The 19,504-nt window shown below is 55.1% G+C and overlaps 1 protein-coding gene across 2 annotated transcripts; it reads left to right on the top strand.

Moving 5' to 3' along the window:
• Positions 1 to 333: 333 nt before the first annotated feature.
• LOC111152611 (alanyl aminopeptidase, membrane) lies at positions 334 to 18,168 on the top strand. 2 transcript variants are annotated; one of them, XM_022511137.1, is made up of 20 exons: positions 334 to 963; positions 1,492 to 1,634; positions 1,747 to 1,886; positions 2,316 to 2,442; positions 2,525 to 2,679; positions 2,905 to 3,018; positions 3,113 to 3,256; positions 3,387 to 3,452; positions 3,592 to 3,657; positions 5,102 to 5,277; positions 5,544 to 5,623; positions 6,809 to 6,945; positions 7,067 to 7,122; positions 7,904 to 8,051; positions 11,318 to 11,409; positions 12,126 to 12,236; positions 12,350 to 12,517; positions 13,314 to 13,454; positions 13,850 to 13,931; positions 17,564 to 18,168. In XM_022511137.1, exons 1-20 carry the CDS (start codon positions 335 to 337, stop codon positions 17,711 to 17,713), a joined length of 2,925 nt encoding a protein of 974 aa, XP_022366845.1. In that variant the 5' UTR covers position 334; the 3' UTR covers positions 17,714 to 18,168. The 2 variants fall into 2 exon arrangements, with proteins under 2 accessions (XP_022366845.1, XP_022366846.1); XM_022511138.1 differs by having other exon boundaries at positions 335 to 963; positions 3,592 to 3,661; positions 5,109 to 5,277.
• Positions 18,169 to 19,504: the final 1,336 nt, after the last annotated feature.

The raw sequence follows: 19,504 nt of genomic DNA, 5'->3' as shown, positions 1-19,504 counted from the left end.
CCAGCATGCAGGCGCGTCAGTGCCACCCAGCCCCGCTCCTCGCTCTACCTGCTGCCGCCCTTCAGCCCTCTTCCTGCAGCCCATAACTGGACACTGTTTGCTCCCCAGCAGGTGCCCTGGCACACTGTGTCTGGACCTCCTCCTCTCTGGAGCCTGAGCAGAGGGTGCCCCTGCCCAGCTTACTGACCTTTGCCTGTGTGAGCCCTGGTTAATTTTTGCCCAGGCTGTGGGCTGTGGGGCTCCTCCCCCGTCCCCTCAGGGATATAAGTCTGGCCCAAGGCTGCCTTGCTCCTCGCCATCCTGAACCTCCCCCAGCCCCCACCCTGCCCTCACCATGGCCAAGGGCTTCTACATTTCCAAGGCTCTGGGCATCCTGTTCATCATCCTGGGCGTGGCGGCCGCGTGCACCATCATTGCTCTGTCCGTGGTGTATGCCCAGGAAAAGAACAAGAACACCGGGAGCTCCGCCGATGGCTCCACAGCGAGCCCCATGACCCCCACCGCCCCCACGGCCACTGGGTCCACCACCGCGGCTACCACCTTGGACCAGACCAAACCATGGAACCGTTACCGCCTCCCCAAGGCTCTGATTCCCAGCTCCTACAATGTGACGCTGCGGCCGTACTTCACCCCCAACAACGACAGCCTGTACACCTTCAGCGGCAAAAGCACCGTGCGCTTCTTGTGCAATGAGTCCACCAACGTCATCATCATCCACAGCAAGAAGCTCAACTACACCATCATCCAAGGGCAGAGGGTGGCCCTGCGGGGCGTGGGGGGCATCCAGGCCCCCGCCATCGACAGGACGGAGCTGGTGGAGCTCACTGAGTACCTGGTGGTGCATCTCCGGGAGCCGCTGCAGGTCAACAGCCAGTACGAGATGTACAGTGAGTTCCAGGGGGAGCTGGCCGACGACCTGGCGGGCTTCTACCGCAGCGAGTATATGGAGAACGGTGTCAAAAAGTAAGTAGCAGTGGGTTCTGTCTGCTTGGTGGGGGCAGGTACCAGATCCGAGGCAGAGCTGGATCCTGGGGGCCAGGGAAGGGCTTGGATTGCAAGTCTTGGAACCTGGAGCCTCTTACTGGCCCCTGACTCCATCCCAGGTGCTAGGGGAGCAGCCCCTCACCTGGGGGCTTCTGTACCCCACATTAGGGAGTCAGGGGCGAGTGGTAAAAAAGCCTCTTGGACAGATAGGAAAACTGGGGCTCAGAGGAGAGAAACTTGCCTAAGGTCTCCTGGCTAATATAGAGCCTGCCGGGACTTTGACCCTGACTCCTGAAGGAGCTCTGCTCTCCCCGAGGAGCTGGACTGTCAGGGCCCAGAGGCTGCCTGGGGGAGACGGAGACGGGGAGGGCAAGGATGAGTCTGGAGCAGACTTTCCCGCACCCCTTCCCCTGCACGCCTGGCAGCACCCTGAAACCCCCACCCCGCCCACCCTCACGGGGCGCGAGCGTTTCCCCGGCACACGCTCTGACATACTGGTTTGGGCAGGGTGATCGCCACGACACAAATGCAGGCTGCAGACGCCCGGAAATCCTTCCCGTGCTTCGACGAGCCAGCCATGAAGGCCACGTTCAACATCACCCTCATCCACCCCAGCAACCTCGTGGCCCTGTCCAACATGCTTCCCAGAGGTGAGTGGGTCTGTCCTGGGGCCACACAGCCTTGGAAAGGAGGCACCCCAGGGCTAGGATTTGGATCAGGGGAGAGGAGGCATCCCTGCGAATTCCAGTGCTCCTTGCCCAGGCCCCAGCGTCCCTCTCCTGGAAGATCCCAGCTGGAACGTCACAGAGTTTGAAACCACACCTATCATGTCTACTTACCTGCTGGCCTACATCGTGAGCGAGTTCAAGAATCTGGAGGACACAGCACCCAATGGCGTCCTGGTAAGAAGCTGGGCCCACTCGTCCTTCCCCTTCTCCGGGATTGGCCCCGGCCCGAGGGATATTCTTGTTCTAATTCATTCCCATCTCTGCCCCTGAGTCGTTAGACCAGTGTTCGAATCCCGACGCTGAGTGTCTTGGACAGGTGTCTTAAGTTTTGGCCCTCAGTCTCTGCAGCTGAATGTTTGCTCTCTCCTCATGAAGGGCGTTCCCAACCCTGGGTGTCAGGCGGACGGCGGCCATGACTACTGCTATTCCCAAAGGCTCCTCCCTAGGACTCTGAGCCCCTCAGACACCCCCCCAACCTCTCCTCTTCTCCCTCTCAGTTTAACCTAGTTGGTGCCCTCACTAGCCTGCTGGCCCCTGGGGCCCCGCCCATCTGCACCAGGGGACCCAAGAGGGGCCTCTGACCTACCTCCATTCTTTCTGCAGATCCGAATCTGGGCTCGGCCTAGTGCGATTGACGAGGGCCATGGAACTTATGCCCTGAATGTGACGGGCCCCATCCTAGACTTCTTTTCTAAACATTATGATACCCCCTACCCACTCAACAAATCTGGTGAGTGAGGGGCCTTGTGGTGGGGACAGAAGATGGGGCACCCCACCCAGAGGCCATCCTGCCAATGGCCTTGCCTCCGCAGACCAGATCGCCTTGCCTGACTTCAACGCTGGGGCCATGGAGAACTGGGGGCTGGTGACCTACCGGGAGAGTGCCCTGCTCTACGACCCGCTGTCCTCCTCCACCGGCAACAAGGAGCGGGTGGCCACTGTGATTGCTCATGAACTGGCCCACCAGGTAGCCCCCCCCCCCATCCCAGGGAGGGCCGAGAAGTGAGTGGGGGGCTCTGGGAGGAGAGGGCACAAGCCCTAGGCAGCTGCGAAGGGAGGAGGGTCCCAGCTGACAGGATAGCGGAGGGGAATCACGGTGATGCCAGCCAAGTCCCGGCCAGTGCCTGGCACATGGGGGACACTCAGTGAAGGGGAGTTCTGGGTACTGTGAGTGACCTTCCTTCCCCAACAGTGGTTTGGGAACCTGGTGACCTTGGAATGGTGGAATGACCTGTGGCTGAACGAGGGCTTTGCCTCCTACGTGGAATACCTGGGCGCCGACTATGCAGAACCCACCTGGAATCTGGTGAGCGGGGGCCCTGGGGGCCCGGGGTGCGGCGTTGGCAAGCCCCCCACCCCGCCGCCAGGCCGGTCTCCTGATGATCACTGGGGATTTGCAGAAAGACCTCATGGTGCTGAATGACGTGTACCGTGTGATGGCCATAGACGCGCTGGCCTCCTCCCACCCTCTGTCCTCGCCTGCTGGCGAGATCAACACGCCGGCCCAGATCAGTGAGGTGTTCGACTCCATCTCCTACAGCAAGGTACTGAGGCAGCGGTGGGCAGGCAGAGGCAGCGGGGACGCGGCCCACAGAGCCCGGCTCTGGGAGCATGCACCCTGGCCCGGTCCTGCTGGCTCAGTCCCGCTTTCTGAGAGCCCCTCCCCTTCCCCAGGGAGCTTCAGTCCTCAGGATGCTCTCCAGCTTCCTGACGGAGGACCTGTTCAAGAAGGGTGTGGCGGTGAGTACCCTCCGCTAGCCGTGGGGGTGGGTTCCCCAGCCCCTGCTGTGTGTCCCCGAGCCCCCGCCCACCGCAGGAGTTCAGTGGGAGAGGCTGGGGAGCACCAGCTTTGCCTTTACCGTGGCCTTTCTTTCTGCAGTCCTACCTCCACACCTTTGCCTACAAAAACACTGTTTACCTGGACCTGTGGAACCACCTGCAGAAGGTCAGTAAGAGCCAGCTGCCCATGGCCATTCTTTGGGGGTCCTGAGATGCTGTAAGTCTCGGGGTGGGGGGGCGCAGCACGTGTGGGAGAGAATGTGTCCAGCTCCATGGCTTCCCAGCCCAGGCAGGTCCTCTGAAGCCTTGGTTGCTCATCTGTAAAATGGGTACAGCGAGAGCTCCTTGAAGGAGGTGTTTGGAGACCATGGGTCAAGACCCCAGGCAGGCAGCTTGCCTCCCCGCCACAAACCGCAGTGAACTCCATGGCGGGAGCCCAGGAGCACCCTCCTCAGCCAGCCCACACGGTTCCTGAGCCCTCCCCTGCCTGGAACTTTGGAGTCAGTCATTCTACCTACTCAGCACTCCTGGCTGCCCTGTGCCCCAGTGGGCTGCTCCCAGGCCTGACTCTGCACACTCCGGCACCCCAGCACCAGCTTTGACCTTCTCGCCCTGCCCTGCCTTGTCTTCCTGTCCACTCAAACCTCACGCAGCCCTGTCTGTGGGACAGACCCTCTGACCACCCTGCCTCCCCTCTCCCCTCCCTGCCTCTCCTAGCACTGGAGTCTGCACACTGCTGTCTTTCCCATCAGTTCCCCTCCCTTACAGCAGCCTGACTGACCCCTCCTGAGTCCCAAGCCCAGTCCAGCAGGGAGGGGAGACCGGGGCCTTGTCAGGGAGTCACAGCTGGGCTCCAGCACCCTTCTGGCTGGTCTCCAGGCCAACTTCTATCTGCCAGGAGCCTGGTTGGGCCCTCTCCCCAACATTCCCCTCCCTGGACCCCCCACAACCTGCTGACAGGGTCACCTCAATGCCTCCACACCCACTGTCTTCCTAGCCTGCCTCAGTTTCTCCCTCCTTCCTTTCCTGCAAAGCTGAGCCCTCCTCCATGCCAGGTGCCTTTCCACCTCCACCCCTCCCTCCCACTCCCTCTGTCCCTGAGCCGTGACTCTCTGCAGCCCCTCCCAGCTCCCCTCCCTGCTCAGCTTCTGCCCTTCTGACACTCTTCTTCCTCTTTCCTGTCTTTATTTTCTCACTTAATAGCAGATGTTGACTTCTTGCTGTTATTAGAAAAGCAGCGCATATGCGCAGAAACAGAGGAAAAAAACCTGAGAAGGCAGTAGAGAGCACCCCAAGCCCGTCCCCAGACCACCCACACTCTGACCCACTCGCTCGCTCTGCACCCTGCCTGCTCCTGGCCCTCCTGTCCTCCTCTAGGGTTGTTCACTCTGGGCAACCGCCCCCCACCGCCAATACCCACCTCACCTTGGGCCCCAGAAGTGGTGGGAGGGGGGAGCCCACCTAGATTTGCAGTGCACCAAACGCCTGGCCGTTCTCAGCTGGCCCAGCCCTGGGACCCAGACAGCTCCTGCCTCCCTGCAGGGTAGCACTTCCGGAGCGAGGCGGGAGGGGGCGCTCCGCTGACGGCCGCCCCTGTGGCTCTGCCCCAGGTTGTAGACGATAATTCAAGCATCCGGCTGCCTGACTCTGTGCGTGCCATCATGGACCGCTGGATCCTGCAGATGGGCTTCCCCGTCATCACCGTGGACACCCCCACGGGCAAAATCTCCCAGCAGCACTTCCTCCTCGACCCCGAGTCCGTTGTCACCCGCCCCTCAGAGTTCAAGTGAGTGGAAGGGGTCACCGACGCAGGCGTCCTAGGGAGGGCTCTGAGGGGCAGTGGCCGTGGCACCCCTTGGCCATCTCAAGTCCAGGAGTGCCGCAATCCTGGCCCCGGTGGCTGGAGATAGGCTCTCCCTCTGTGGCCTAGAGGATGGGAGTGTTCGTTGCGGCCTCGGGGCAGATGTGGAGAGCCCGACCAGGCTGCTCTTACCCGGCCGCACCAGGAGCTGCTGTCCCTCACCACCTGGTCTCGGGGGGCTCTCGTTGCAGCTACCTGTGGATCGTGCCCATCACGTCTGTCAAAAATGGCACGCGGCAGGAAGACTACTGGCTTCTGGGAGTTCGACAGGGTAATCCAGCCCTGCCCCCAGCTCCTGGCCCATGTTCTGGGGGCTACGGCAGGCCTCGGGGGCAGCTTCCTTTGTCATTTCATTCAACAAATGGAGCTGAGTACTTCGGTTCTAAGCTCTCCTCTGCTGTTGCCCAGCTGTGTGACCCTGGGCGAGTTACCATCCCTCTCTGGTCTCTCTTTCGTCATCTATAAAATGGGGCTGAGAACGATATCTACCCCACTGAGTTGTGTGGGGACTAAAGAAGAGAATGTATACGAAATGTTTAAAACAGCACATGGCATAAAGTGTGAACAGCCCTGCTCTGCCAGGTACCGAGGAAACCAAGCTCAAGGCGGTTTCTCCTCGACCTAGGCCAGAACTGCAGATGAAGAGAAGGAAGATGAGCAGCTAGAACTTTCCAGAGCTATGTTGAGTACTTTAACAGAGGCATGTAGCCTCTGGGCTGCTGCGGGACAGGAAGCCAGGAATAAGAAAGAGTGAGCTTTGTGGAGAGGTGAGGGAAGGCTTCCTGGAGGAGGTGAGCAGGGTCTTAGAGGAAGGGAAAGACTTAGCCAGGCTCATGGCGGCAGAGGAAATAGCAAATGCAAGGCGTAGAGGCAGGAGAGAACGTAGGGACTGTGACTAGGGCAGAGGTGTGCCCTCCAGATGAGGCAGGTTCCTGAGGTCCCTGCAGACTGTGAGGCACAGCGGCTTTGTCCTCGGGCCAGGAGGAGCTGGGACAGGTGGGAAGTCGGCAAGGACCACCTCTGTGGAAGGACCCCTTCTGGCTGCCAGAAGAAAGACTGGAAGGGAGGGCTGAGAGGGCCAACCCTGGGGGCGTTGACTGGCAGGGACAAATTGTCTGGGCTTCCCCCTCAGTGACTGGGGCGTGCTGGAGCTGTTCATAAGCCCAGAGAGGATGAGGAGGACCACAGCCTGGGGAGCTGAGTCTGAGTGGCCCGGGGGTATGGGGATGGAGATGTCCAGGCAGTGGTAACTGGCCAACCCACAGTAGAGTTTGGCCTGGCAGCCCCGTCCTACACCCCTTCTTCTCTCCTCTCCTTGGCATTGCCCAAGGCTTGATGGCTGGCCGGTGCCAGGCTGTGTGGGAGGCTGCTCTCGTTGAGGCCTGGAGAGAGTCAGGCCAAGGGTCAGCCTGTGGCCTTCTGGGCAGCCCCACCCAGCTCCGGTCTCTCTCCACAGCCCAGAGTAACCTGTTCAGAACCACAGGTTCTGATGAGTGGGTCCTGCTGAACCTCAACGTGACGGGCTACTACCTGGTGAACTATGATGAAGACAACTGGAGAAAGATCCAAACTCAGCTGCAGACAAACCTGTCGGTGGGTGTCTGCAGCCCCACTCCATCCCCTGCCCCAGGCCCCGGGCCCAAGGTGGCACCCCAGACTGCCGGGCCTGCCCCCACTACCAGCCTGAGGTGACACCCTCTGTTGCCCCTTCTAGGTCATCCCTGTCATCAACCGGGCTCAGGTCATCCATGACACCTTCAACCTGGCCAGGTGAGTGTCCCCTTCTTCCTTGGGCCCAGCCTGGCTCAGGCCTGGTGACTTCAGCAAGTGCCGTTCCGTCACGAGAGCTGGTGCTCTTCCTCTCGGCCTTACCATCCCAGGCACAGGGCGGCGGGCTCCCCAGGCTTCTGCACACCCCGCCCTGGGCCCCCAGATAATCATCTGAGACTCAGTTTGAGTACTTTACCTCAGGTCACATAGGAGTGGCCCCTGACAGCCAGACACAGGCCCGTCCCCTCTAAAACCAATCTAAACGGGCTTTTCCTGAGGACTGACAGTGGGCCAGGCCGCCACACTAGGCGCTCAGAGAATCCGGGAAGGCCAGGACGGGAGAGAGGCAGCACCTACTGTGTTGCCCACAGGCACTAAGCTGATTTAATTGATGTCCCACATAGACATGGACGTTTATGAACCAGATGTGTGCACACGGCCTGAGAGGGAGGGGGGTGGAAGGCTCAGAGGGCCAGACAAATCAGAGAAGAGGTGGGCAGAGCACAGGTTTCCGCCCTTAAAAATCTCTGCTCTGTGGCCTTAGGCAAGTCACTTGACCTCTCTGAGTCTCAGTTTCCTATTCCTAAAATGGGGACAATATGCGATTGGCTGCTGATGAGGGCGGGGCCTGAGCTGGCCTCATCTGCAGTGCCAGCCAGCATCCATTTGCAGTGAGCACTGGAGCTGGCGTGGCTAGGGCTCTGGGACCTTAGGTTCCACGAAGGGGTTGGAGTTCCCTCTGTGGGGCTGGACTTACTTGAGCCCCTCTGTTTGTCCCCAGTGCCCAAATGGTCCCCATCACCCTGGCGCTGAACAGCACTCTCTTCCTGAACCAAGAGAGAGAGTACATGCCCTGGGAGGCCGCCCTGAGCAGCCTGAGCTACTTCAAGCTCATGTTCGACCGCTCTGAGGTCTACGGCCCCATGAAGGTACAGAGGGGCGTGGCAGGGTTCAAGGACCCGTTGGTCTAGTGCCGGAAATTGCACCATCAGGGAGTTCACGGAAATGCTATCTGGAGTGGTGGACCCTTCAGAATGCCACGACGCCAAGTTCTTTGCCAAGAGCAGCCTGGGCAGGGTGGTGAGAGGGATATGGGGTGAAGGGAGCAGGTGCCAACGAGGTGAGCAGGTTGGGGAGGGCAAAGAAAGGACACAGACTGCTAGCGAAGTTTGCTGTTTGTAAGTTAGCACTGTCCGAAGGCACAGAAGAAACCGCTGCTCGGAGCTGGGAGGCCTGCCTTTTACCAGCTGTGTGGCTTCAGCCAGCTCTCATCAGCCCCAGCGCACTGTCCCCTCTGTGAAGTGAGGAGGCCCGTACCTACCAAGCCCAAGGGCGGGGAGGGAGAAGCAGGTTAACAGCTTTGAAGTTGGGGTGATTGGGGGCGGGGTATGTTGAGGCTCCCATGAGGGAAACTCCGCAGTTTCAGACCAAAAAAAAACAAAAAACAAAAAAACCCCAAACTCTCAATGTCCAATAGTTGGGGATTGGTTAAGTAAATGGCAATATCCATTTAATGGAGTATTACACGGCCATCAGATAATACTTGAAGGAAAGCAAGTGACGGCGTGCGTGAGGTTGGGTGGGAAGGGGCAGCGGGAGAATCTTTTTTTTTTTTTTTGCCGAGGGAGAATCTTAAGCAGGCTTCACACCCAGCACGGAGCCCAACACGGCTCAGTCTCACAACCCTGAGATCATGACCTGAGCCAAAATCAAGAGTCAGACACTTAACCCACTGAGCCACCCAGGCGCCCCTTGAAGAGATCATTTTTATTGATTTATTTTTAAAGATTTTATTTATTTATTTATTTGACAGACAGAGATCACAAGTAGTCAGAGAGTCAGGCAGAGAGAGAGAGGGGGAAGCAGGCTCCCTGCTGAGCGCAGAGCCCGATGCAGGGCTCGATCCCAAGACCCTGAGACCATGACCTGAGCCGAAGGCAGAGGCTTAACCCACTAAGCAACCAGGCGCCCCAAAGAGATCATTTTTAATTAAAAATTTTTTCACATTAACTTTCTATCAGGGTAAATTAGGTATTAGTGTAAATGAGCTTTTAACTCAGAAAAGTGTTCAAGGACGTGGAGGCATAGCGTCCGCAACGTCTTTGTCCCACTGCCACACAGGACCCAGAATTCACCCAGGTTTAGAAGGTTCTAGGTTGGAAATTGTTCCTCAGCGAATTTCAGGGCTTGCTCCACTGACCCCCAGCCTCTCGCGTTGCTGTTGAGAATCAGAGCCTTGCTCATTTCTGGTTATTTGAATGTGGCCGTTCTCCCCCTTCTGGAAGCCTGTGAGCTCTTCTGTCAGTCCTGGTGCGCCTTTGTGTGGGTCTCTCTCCTCCCCTACCTTTTCCATCTGGGCATTTTGACATTGCTCCCTAAGACGTTCTTCCCCTCCTTGCTGTTTGGTTCCCTTTCTGGTTCCCCTGTTTATCCAGCGCATTGTTCTTGCGTTGGCCTTCCTTCTGTCCTGCCCTTAAATTCCCAAGAGCTGTTCCTGGTCCCAGTGTCCTTTGCGAATCTCCGAGTGCTCAGAAGGTACTCGTCTCAGGCTTTCACCAAGCTTTCTTTTTCTTCCATTGACTTGTTCCATGAGTCTTCGGTTTGTTTTGGTCTCCTTTGGAGAGATCACGGCAGAGGCTGAGCTACCCTCTTTGGATTTGAGAGTGAGGCAGTAAAAGGCAATTAGAAGTTCCATGAGGTCATGTTTGTCACCTGCAGGTCTCACTGGGGGGCGACTGGGGCTATGTGACTCCTCATGGGGACCCTCAAATATTAGTATCCATGGGATGTCTGGTTGGCTCAGTTAGAGACCATGTGACTCTTAATCATGGGGTCATGGGTTCAAGTTCCACATTGAGTCTAGAGATTACTTAAAAAGAAAAACAAAAACAAAAACCAGTGTCCAAGAGTGTTCCCCTGAGACCAGAGAGTCATCCTTTATCTTTTTTTTTTTTTTTTTAAGATTTTTATTTATTTATTTGACAGAGATCACAAGCAGGCAGAGAGAGAAGAAGGGGAAGCAGGCTCCCCGTTGAGCAGAGAGCCTGACGCGGGGCTCCATCCCAGGACCCTGGGATCATGACCTGAGCCGAAGGCAGAGGCTTTAACCCACTGAGCCACCTAGGCTCATCCTTTATCTTGTATAACGAAGCTGTGATGCTTGCTTTTTGGGATTGGGGATGGGGCAAGAAACTGGAGATGTCTCCATTCGGGATATAACCTTTCGCCTCTGACCTGTCTCTCTGCAGCCCACCAATCCTTCCCCTGTGTCTGGTGACCCCTGATTCTGAGCCCCAACCCATTCAGCCTCACTCACGGGGGAGGGCGGGGTTTGCCTGCTGCCAGGAGAGAAGCAGGAGCTTGGGGGTTTAATTACTCCTGCTACAGACTCTGACTCCTTTGCCCTGTGCCCAGCCCCCGCCTCACCCCTGTCCCCTGCAGACCCGTCCCTCTGATTCTGGGCCATTCGAGCCAGTGTGGCTTTTGGCCGTGTGTGCCCCGCAGCAGGGCTGTGCTGCAGGCCCACCTGTCCCTCTCTCCCCACCTTCTAGCTCCTTGCCTGCACGGGTCCCTCATCCACTCTGGTTTCCCCTCCTGTTTCCTTTGTTCTGGAAGCTTGTTCTTGGACGAAATGGGGGACTTATGTCCCCGTGTCAGGGACAAAGAGCTGTGTGCAGAGTTGTAGAGATGCTAGGTAGAAAAGGAAGAAGAAGGGGTAAGCTTCCCCACTTGAAAATCATAGTTTGGGGAAGCTCCTGGGTGGGTTGTATTTTCTGCAGACGCTGCTCGATGTTTCCTAAGCTCTTCATAAGGAAAGTGGGATACTAAAAAAAAAAAAAATAATAAATAAATAAATAAAAAAGAAAAGAGGGATACTTAGCATTGGGCGACGGGGGTGGGGGCAGAGGCATTACACTCTATTCAGAAGTAGTGACCCGGAGACCGGACTGTTAGACTGGGTGAGGCTTTCGAGAGGGAGAACCTCAGAACTATGAGCTCCAACCTGGGCCAGCCCTGGCCTCTTTGAGCCCTGTGGCCCCCCCGGGCGAGGCCTGAGCCTCCAACCTGTCTGCCTCCACCTCCATGCCTTTCACCCTGGTGACACCTCCCCACCCACGCCAGAGGCTGTGCGGGGCTCCAGAAAGGTCAAGTGTGAGTCTCAGCTTTGAAGCCCTTCCTATTTTCTTTTCCCCAGAGTTACCTGAGGAAGCAGGTCTCGCCTCTGTTTGATCATTTCGAAACTATCACCCAGAACTGGACGAAACACCCAGACACCCTGATGGAACAGTGAGTGGAAGCTCAGAGCCCTGCTCATTGCCTCATTTCCGGAAGTCACGGGCGGCCCAGCCACCCTGACCTGGGGAGTCCCGAGCGGGGTCCTGCAGTGTCGTCCTCAGGAGGACAGCTCCCGGCTGGACCAGGGCCACCGGCCACAGAGAGAACCCCTCCTAGGAGTAGGAGGCCTGCCCTGAGGCTCTCTGTGGCCTGCGAGCCCGTCTGACCTCCTTATACAAGGGACCAAACAAACTGAGGTCCCTCACTGGCTTGGTCATTTTATTTTATTTTAAAGATTTACTTATTTCTTTTGGAGAGAGAGAGAGAGCAAGAGCACATGAGCTGGGGTGGGGCAGAGGGAGAGGGAGAGAGAGAGAATCCTCAACCAGCCTCCCTGTTGAGCCCTGACATGGGTCTCTGTCCCAGGCCCCTGAGATCACGACCTGATCTGAACCCGAGAGTTGGCTGTTTAACTGACCAAGCCACCTGCACACCCCTTGGTCATTTAGATTCTAGATGTTCAAATTGGGGCTGGAGCTCGTACTGACCCCTCTAGGTCCCAAGGCACAAAGCGAAGAGGGAGACCCGATGGGCGGAGTGGGTTGCAGCCGCAGACAGAGCCCAGGCCCTGCCATCCTCCCTGGAGATGTTCATCGGCAGGGGACTCTGGCCGGAGTCTGGGCCAGGTGACCCACGGGCACACTGACCAAGTGTCACCCCTGGCACAGGTATGGTGAGATTAACGCCGTGAGCACCGCCTGCACCTATGGGGTTCCGAAGTGTAAGGAGCTGGTCTCTGATCTTTTCGCAAAGTGGAAAAAGAACCCCCAAAACAACCCGTGAGTGTGTCCCCTGCTCCTCCCCCCGCCTTCATCCGCCCCTCAAGCCCACAGCCATGTCCTCGTCAGACACTCCCTGCTGCTGCTCCCTCTGACACTCCCACCCTCACCAGGATCTACCCCAACCTGCGCTCCATCGTGTACTGCAACGCCGTCGCCCAGGGCGGTGAGGAGGAGTGGAACTTCGTGTGGGAGCAGTTCCGAAATGCCACGCTGGTAAACGAGGCTGACAAGCTCCGTGCGGCCCTGGCCTGCACCAACGAGGTCTGGATCCTGAACAGGTGAGGGCTGCGGCCGGCCGGGGCTGGGTAAGTTTCCCTCCCCACTGGGAACCAGGATCCCCACGTGCGAGAGAACAAACCAGCCAGGCCTCCGCACTCTCATTCACAGGATCCCCACAAACTCATGCAGTGGGCTAGTACGTTCCCCATTTTACAGAGGAGAACACTGAGGCTCAGGGAAGCAAAACCGCTTACCCAAAGCCCAGAAGCTTTAATAAGTCGTGGAGTCAAGAGCTGAACCCGGGTCTGGGTCTCGGTCCCCAGCTTTTAGCTGCTGTGGCTTCTTGGCCTGCGGTTGACCACAGCTCAGTTCTGCTCTCTGTCAAGGGCTCTGGGGCAGCTGGACCTGAGTCCTCTCGGATATGCAGCCGGGCACGCCTCCAGCTCTTGCACGAGGGCTTCTAGCTCTCACCCCCAGGCCCCAGGAAAGAAAAGCCTCTCTCCATGTCAAAGACAAACATAGCCACCCTACCTGGGATAGGGCTCTTGACCCAGGTTCTCTTTTCTTCATTTGTCCATGGCCCGTCATCAGATATTTATCAGGCACTGGGGCCACAGGACGCATGACGTTGGCATAGCCAGTGGCCCTGCCTGGGAGACTCAGTATCCCTCCTACTAGAGGGAGGTCGACTAAGGGGTCTTCAAACCTTGGTAGGCCGAAGCATATGAAGAGTCTTGCAGGAGAGGTGTGGGGAGGGGAGGGTGGGGTCCGTTGCCTTCCTGGGTTCTCTCTCTCTCGAATCCTCTGACCAGAGCCCTCGGAGGTGGTCACGAAGTCAGCACCCTGCCCTCACAGGTACCTGGGTTACACCATGAACCCTGACCTCATCCGGAAACAAGATGTCACCTCCACGCTTAGCAGCATCGCCAGCAATGTCATCGGGCAAAATCTGGTCTGGGACTTCGTCCAGAGCAACTGGAAGCAGCTGTTTGATGAGTGAGTCTGCGGGAGCATGTTAGGAGAAGTGCCCGCCGAGGCTGGGGTGTCCTGGGGGGGGCGCGTGAGTGTCTGTGTGAATGGGGCCCCGCAGGGCTGGAAGTTGGGGGGCCTGTGGGCACTGCTGAGGAATGCGGGAAAATGAACCCAGCTCGAGGGGAGTCGGGTGGGGGGCAACGACGAGGCAGGTGTGGGCCGGCAGGGGGAAGAGAGTCCAGTTCTCTGCAGAGATGGGGCAGGGACACTGCGATCAGACCTGTGTGAGTGTCCCTAGAGCGTGTCATTTCCTCTCGTCTATGAGATAAGGACAGTCGCGGTGTGGCTGTGAGGATAGTGTCGCCGGCCTGTCCCTGAGCATTAGTTCCTGGCCCTTCACGGCTCTTCTCTCCCCACAGCTTCGGTACTGGTTCCTTCTCCTTCTCCAACCTCATCCAGGCAGTGACCCGACGGTTCTCCTCGGAGTTCGAGCTGCAGCAGGTAAGCAGCCCCAGACCCTCGAGTGGTCCCCAGAGGCCCATCCCAGTCTATTCAGCAAGCGTCCCCTGAGTGTGCTCTCAAGGGAGCTTGGGCTCCACATTGCCAGAGCCTTCCTCATTTCCAGGGGAAGCAGGGCATCCGGGCTTTTTACATGGTGACAGTTCAATCAGAAACATGCATCTGGGAATTCTTATATAGGCAAAAAGTAAAGAGAATCGTATAAACGAACCTCCATGTACCCATTACCCAGATTGAACAATTATCAACATTTTGCTGCTTCTTTTTTGGGGGGTGGATAATTTTCGGGCAGAAATCACTTACGTAATTTCACCTGTAAGTGGTTTAGTTATATCTAAAATAAAGGAATTTTTAAAAGATAATCTCAGTGTCATTAACAGGCCCAAGAAAAATGAACAATTTCTTGCTATCATGTTCTATTCAGGGACATTTGAAACCCTCTAGGTGGTTTCTTTTAAAATTCCTTTTGCAATGATAGATATGCTTGAATCAGAAGCTAAACAAAGTTAACTCATTGTATTAGGTTGATTTGCCTTTTTCTTTTTTCATTGAGATACAATTTATGTAGCACAACGCTCATCATGTTAAGTGGTTTTCTGTATATTTACGAGGCTGTACAACCATCACCACTGTCTAGTTCCAGAACATTCTTGTTAGCCCCCAAAAGAAGCTGTGGCAGTCACTCTTCTTCTGTCCTTAGCCCCTGGCAACCTGTCTCTATGGATATGGCTATTTTAGATATTTCATAAAAGGGGATCATGTAATACGAGACCTTTTGTGTCTGGCTTTTGCCTAGCATCAGGCTCTCAAGTTTTATCCATGTTGTAGCATGTAGCATTTATGGCTGAATAATATTTGTGTGGCTGTACCACATCTGTTTATCCACCAATCAGTTGGTAGACACCAGGTTATTTCCACTTTTTTTTTCTTTTTTTTTAGATTTTTTCTTATTTGTTTATTTGAGAGAAAGAGCAAGTATGGGAGACAGTACGAGCGGGGCTGGGGAGGAGCAGAGGGACAGGGAGAAGCAGACTCCCTGTTGAGCAAGGACCCCCCCACCCAAAATATGGGGCTCGATCCCCAGAATCCTGGGATCAAAGCCTGAGCTGAAAGCAGACCAAAACTGACTGAGCCACCCAGGCGCCCCCACTTTTGACTATATGAATAACTCTGTTATGAATATTCATGTACAGATTTTGGAGTGATTGTATGTGTTTGTTTCTCTTGGGTATTCACCTGGAAGTGGTGTTGCTGGATTGTTTGGTAACTCTGTTTAACTTTTTGAGAAATTGCCAGAATGTTTTCCAAAATAATTGCACCTAATTTACATTCCACCTGCAGAGTAGGAAGGTTCCAACGTCTTTCTGTCTTTGTGGACTCTTACTATTTTCTTTTCCTTCTTTCCTTTACTTCTTTCCCCCTCCTTCCTTCCTCCCTCCCCGCCCTCCTTCCCTCCCTCCTTTCTTTTTTAATTATAGCCGTTCTGTGGGTGTGAAGTATACGGACTGCGTTTCTCTAATGACTAATGATGACGAGCATCTTTTCACGTGCTTATTGGCCGTTCATACATCTTCGTTGAGAAATGCCTGTTCAAATCCTTTGCCCATGTCCTAACTGGGATATTTGTCTCTTTATTGTTGAGTTGTAAGAGTTCCTTATGTACTCTGGATAGTAGGCCCTTACTGGATACCTGATTTGCAAATGTTTTCTTCCATTCTGTGGATTGTCTTTTTACATTCCCCATAGTGTCTCCTGATGTCCTGAAGTTTTTAAATTTTGATAAAGTCCAGTTTTCTAATTTTCCTTTTATTGCTTGTGCTTTAGGTGTCATATCACATGCTACTAAGAGTCTTACCATTTTAGCTCTTACATTTAGGACTTTGATTAATTTTGGCTTAATTTTAGTATATGGTGTAAGGTAGGGGTCCAACTTCATTCTTTTGCATGTGGCTATCCAAATGTCTCACCACCATTTGTTGAAAAGATGATTCATTGACCCAGTGAATGGTCTTGGCATCCTTGCTGCAAATCAATGGACTATGAATGTGAGGGTTTATTTCTGGACTCTCAGTTGTGCATCATTGGTCTATCTGTTCATCCTTAAGCCAATACCACACTCTCTTGATTACTGTAGCCGTGCAGTGAGTTTAGGAATGTGAGCCCTCCAACTTTGTTCTTTTTCAAGACTGTTTGGCTATTCAGAGTCCCTTGCATTTCTTTGTGAATTTTAGGATCAGCCTTGTCCATTTCTGGGAAAGAAGAAAATGCAGTTGGGATTTTGAGAGGGATTACATCGAGTCTGTAGATCGATATGGGAAGGGTTGCCATGGAATAATATTAAATCTTCCAACCCGTTAACACAGATTTGGGTATATTGGGGTCTTTCTTCCTTTCATTTAGGTATTCTGAATTTCTTTCAACAATATTTTATAGTTTTCAACTTGCCAGCCTTGCATGTCTTTTGTCACATTTATTCCTGTGTTTTATTCTTTTTGATACTATTGTAAATGGAACTGTTTTCTTAATTTATTCTTTGTAGGGGCGCCTGGGTGGCTCAGTGGGTTAAGCCTCTGCCCTTGGCTCAGGTCATGATCTCAGGGTCCTGGGATTGAGCTCGGCAGAGAGCCTGCTTCCCCCACTCTCTCTGCCTGCCTCTATGCCTACTTGTGATCTCTCTCTCTGTCAGATGAATAAATAAAATCTTAAAAAAAAATTATTCTTTGATGTTGCTCCTCCATCTTGCATCCTTGCTGAATTCATTAGTTTTAGTAGTTTTTTGGGTAGATTCCTTAGGATTTTCTATATCCAAAATCATGTCATCCGCTAATGGAGATAGTTTTACTTCTTCCTTTCTGGATGCCGTCTATTTCATTTTCTTGCCTAATTGCCCTGGCTACAACCTCTAATAGTATATCTTAATCTCTGACATCTCTCTCTCTCTCTCTTTTTTTTTATAGTGCCATTTATTTGTTGAAACAGCTAGGTTAGGGGCGCTTGGGTGGCTCAGTGTGTTAAGCTACTGCCTTCGGCTCAGGTCATGATCTCAGTGTCCTGGGATCGAGCCCCGCAGCGGGCTCTCTGCTCGGCGGGGAGCCTGCTTCCTCCTCTCTCTCTGCCTGCCTCTCTGCCTGCTTGTGATCTCTCTCTGTCAAATAAATAAATAAATTCTTAAAAAAAAAAAAAAAAAGAAACAGCTAGGTTATTTGTAGTATAGAAATGGCCACATTTTGAATTTGGCTGATTACTTCCTTGTGGTATCTTGTCTGATTGTCCCTCTCTCTTTCCTGGATTGGACTGAGATTACAATTCAATTAAAAGCTAAGGTTCAACTCAATAAAGAACCGTAGGGGGAAGATTAGATATGTCCAGGAGCCAGATTTAACCACATGGTTCTTGGTTTTGACCTCTGCTCTAGAAAAAAGCTTTATGGCGGGGAAGGAGAGGGGGAGAAGGACTGGCCCTTCCTCTGTGGCCCTTCCTCTGCTGGAGAAAGCCTGTGGCTGTGTTCCACAAGGGCCCTAATGTGGGTGGGAGGCCCGAGGCCTGGACAGCCCTCTGCTTCCGGCTGTGTGACCGACCCAGCCTGGGGCTGAGAATCCTCATTCTCCCGGCAGCTGGAGCAGTTCAAGAAGAACAACATGCACATAGGCTTCGGCTCAGCCACGCGGGCTCTGGAGCAAGCCCTGGAGAAGACCAAAGCGAACATCAAGTGGGTGAAAGAAAACAAGGAGGTGGTGCTCAGGTGGTTCACAGAAAACAGCTAATAGTCCTTGGTCCTGTGTCAACCCCCCCCCCCCCATGTGAGTGAGATGCGTGCATGTGTCTGCCTAGTGGCCCGTGGCAGCAACCCCTTCCTGGAGCCTGAGGTGACGGTGTCCTCCCCTCAGGGACAAAGCCCACGTTTTCTCTGGTCTGCCCATGGGGCCAATCCAGTGTCCAATGGCCAGACTGTCCAAGCACCTCCCAGCCCCTGCCCCTCGTGCCCGCCCCCACCCCAGGCCTGGCACAGTGCCTGTCGCCCCGGGCCCTGGGGCTGATCTCAGGGAAGCCCCGCTCCAGGGCCAGATGAGCAGAAGCCCTCCATGGACAATGGATGGCCTTGGGGGGGGTAGCCCTGTGCCCTCTCTCACCTTCCCATAAGACCCTGAACCTAAAGAATCAACAGGGCACAAGACCTATATATTTTTTTTCTAAGAGAAAATGTAAATAAAGGATTTCTAAATCAGTGTCGAGACTCATTACTAAACTAGAGCAGGACTGGGTTTGCACAGCACCCAGGAAGACAGCGAGGGAACCTGGGGTGTAGGGATCCCCAGGGAGCACAGGAGGGGAGAAGTATCCAGAATGCTTGAGTGTCCTGTGGGGTCCGCCTGCAGTGCCTCTCATCCACTGAGAGGCACTGGGGACCTGGGTGCTGGGAACTATGAGGAGGTAGAGGCCTGGCAACCAGACCCAATGGTTCTCACAGTGCAGTGAGAGAGCTGGGGCTCGGTGCCGGGCCCAGGGCAGGTCCTGGCGGTGGAGGCAGTGTTTTTTTGTTTTTTGTTTTTTGTTTTTTGTTTTTTTTTTCAGAAGACAAAAGTTTCCATAGTTGCAGATGCTGGGGTCAGCCCCTGCCCAAGCATGAGGGACAGGAGCAGGGTGCTGAGTGGGCTTCTCTTCTCGTGGCTCGGTCAGCACGCCTGGAACAGTGAGAGAGGGGCTTGGAGGGAGGGCAGCAGGCCCTGGGACCCAGGCCCTGTCTGACCCCTCCCTGGCCAAGGGCCTGTCCCATCTCCTCTCGGGGACCCACGGTGGAAGGTGGGATGTTACTTTGTGAAGTGGCTGTTTTTAAGAGCAGCGCGCAGAGAAAGGCCAGTGCCTTCCGGACTGCCCGGGGCAGCCAGGGGGTCAGTGCCTGTTCCAAGGAGAAGGTCTGGGACCCACATAGCTCCATGGCCCACACTGGCCTTGGAAGAAGTTTCTTGACAAATGGAGCCAGGTGGTTGGAAGCTCACCTCAGCCTCAGCCTCCCACCCCAACCCCCGGGGCGCAGGTGAGCACCCCCAGCTGCTGGAGGGCACATGGGAGGTGACACGCCACAGGGCTCCTTGGGGGTCTCCTCCAAGTGAGTCGCTGGGGCTGGAGGCGCAGAGACCAGGGGACCTGGTGTCAGAGCACAGCTTGGCCAGTTTCTTGGGCAATTGACCCAAAGCCCTGGGTTTTGGCTTCCACATCTGCACGATAAAGGTGACAGATCACGGAGCTGGGGTGTGGATCTACGGAGAGTCACGTACCAGGGTATTGGGGGCATTGCCCCCCTCCCCCCACAGGAGATTTGGGTGTTGTTACCCTTAGCCTGGTCTCCTGGCCTGCGGGCTCCCCATACAGCATCTGCTTGGCCTTGGGAGAAGTGGGGGTGGGGCTGGGCCTGGAAGGCGGTCCCTCATCAAAGGTGGGGCCGGCCAAGGGGTGAGAGCAGCCCAGCGGGATGGGGTGGAGTCTCTCCACCAATCAGCAGGCTTCCCTCAGCCCAGCCCCTCAGGGCCAGGCCTTCCTGTCGCCAGTGCCCAGCC

The sequence above is a fragment of the Enhydra lutris genome, unplaced genomic scaffold, assembly GCF_002288905.1.
Source record: "Enhydra lutris kenyoni isolate GAN:26980312 unplaced genomic scaffold, ASM228890v2 scaffoldscaffold29, whole genome shotgun sequence".
In the NCBI taxonomy this organism is placed as follows: Eukaryota; Metazoa; Chordata; class Mammalia; order Carnivora; family Mustelidae; genus Enhydra; species Enhydra lutris.
This window is presented reverse-complemented; position numbering and strand designations above follow the sequence as displayed.

Excerpts from the sequence above, each read along its gene's own strand:
- LOC111152611 (XM_022511137.1), top strand. The coding sequence starts at position 335 with ATGGCCAAGGGCTTCTACATTTCCAAGGCTCTGGGCATCCTGTTCATC. Across the intron at positions 3,257-3,386 it reads ACTCCATCTCCTACAGCAAG|GGAGCTTCAGTCCTCAGGAT; the intron begins GTACTGAGGCAG and ends CCCCTTCCCCAG. Across the intron at positions 13,932-17,563 it reads CGGAGTTCGAGCTGCAGCAG|CTGGAGCAGTTCAAGAAGAA; the intron begins GTAAGCAGCCCC and ends TTCTCCCGGCAG.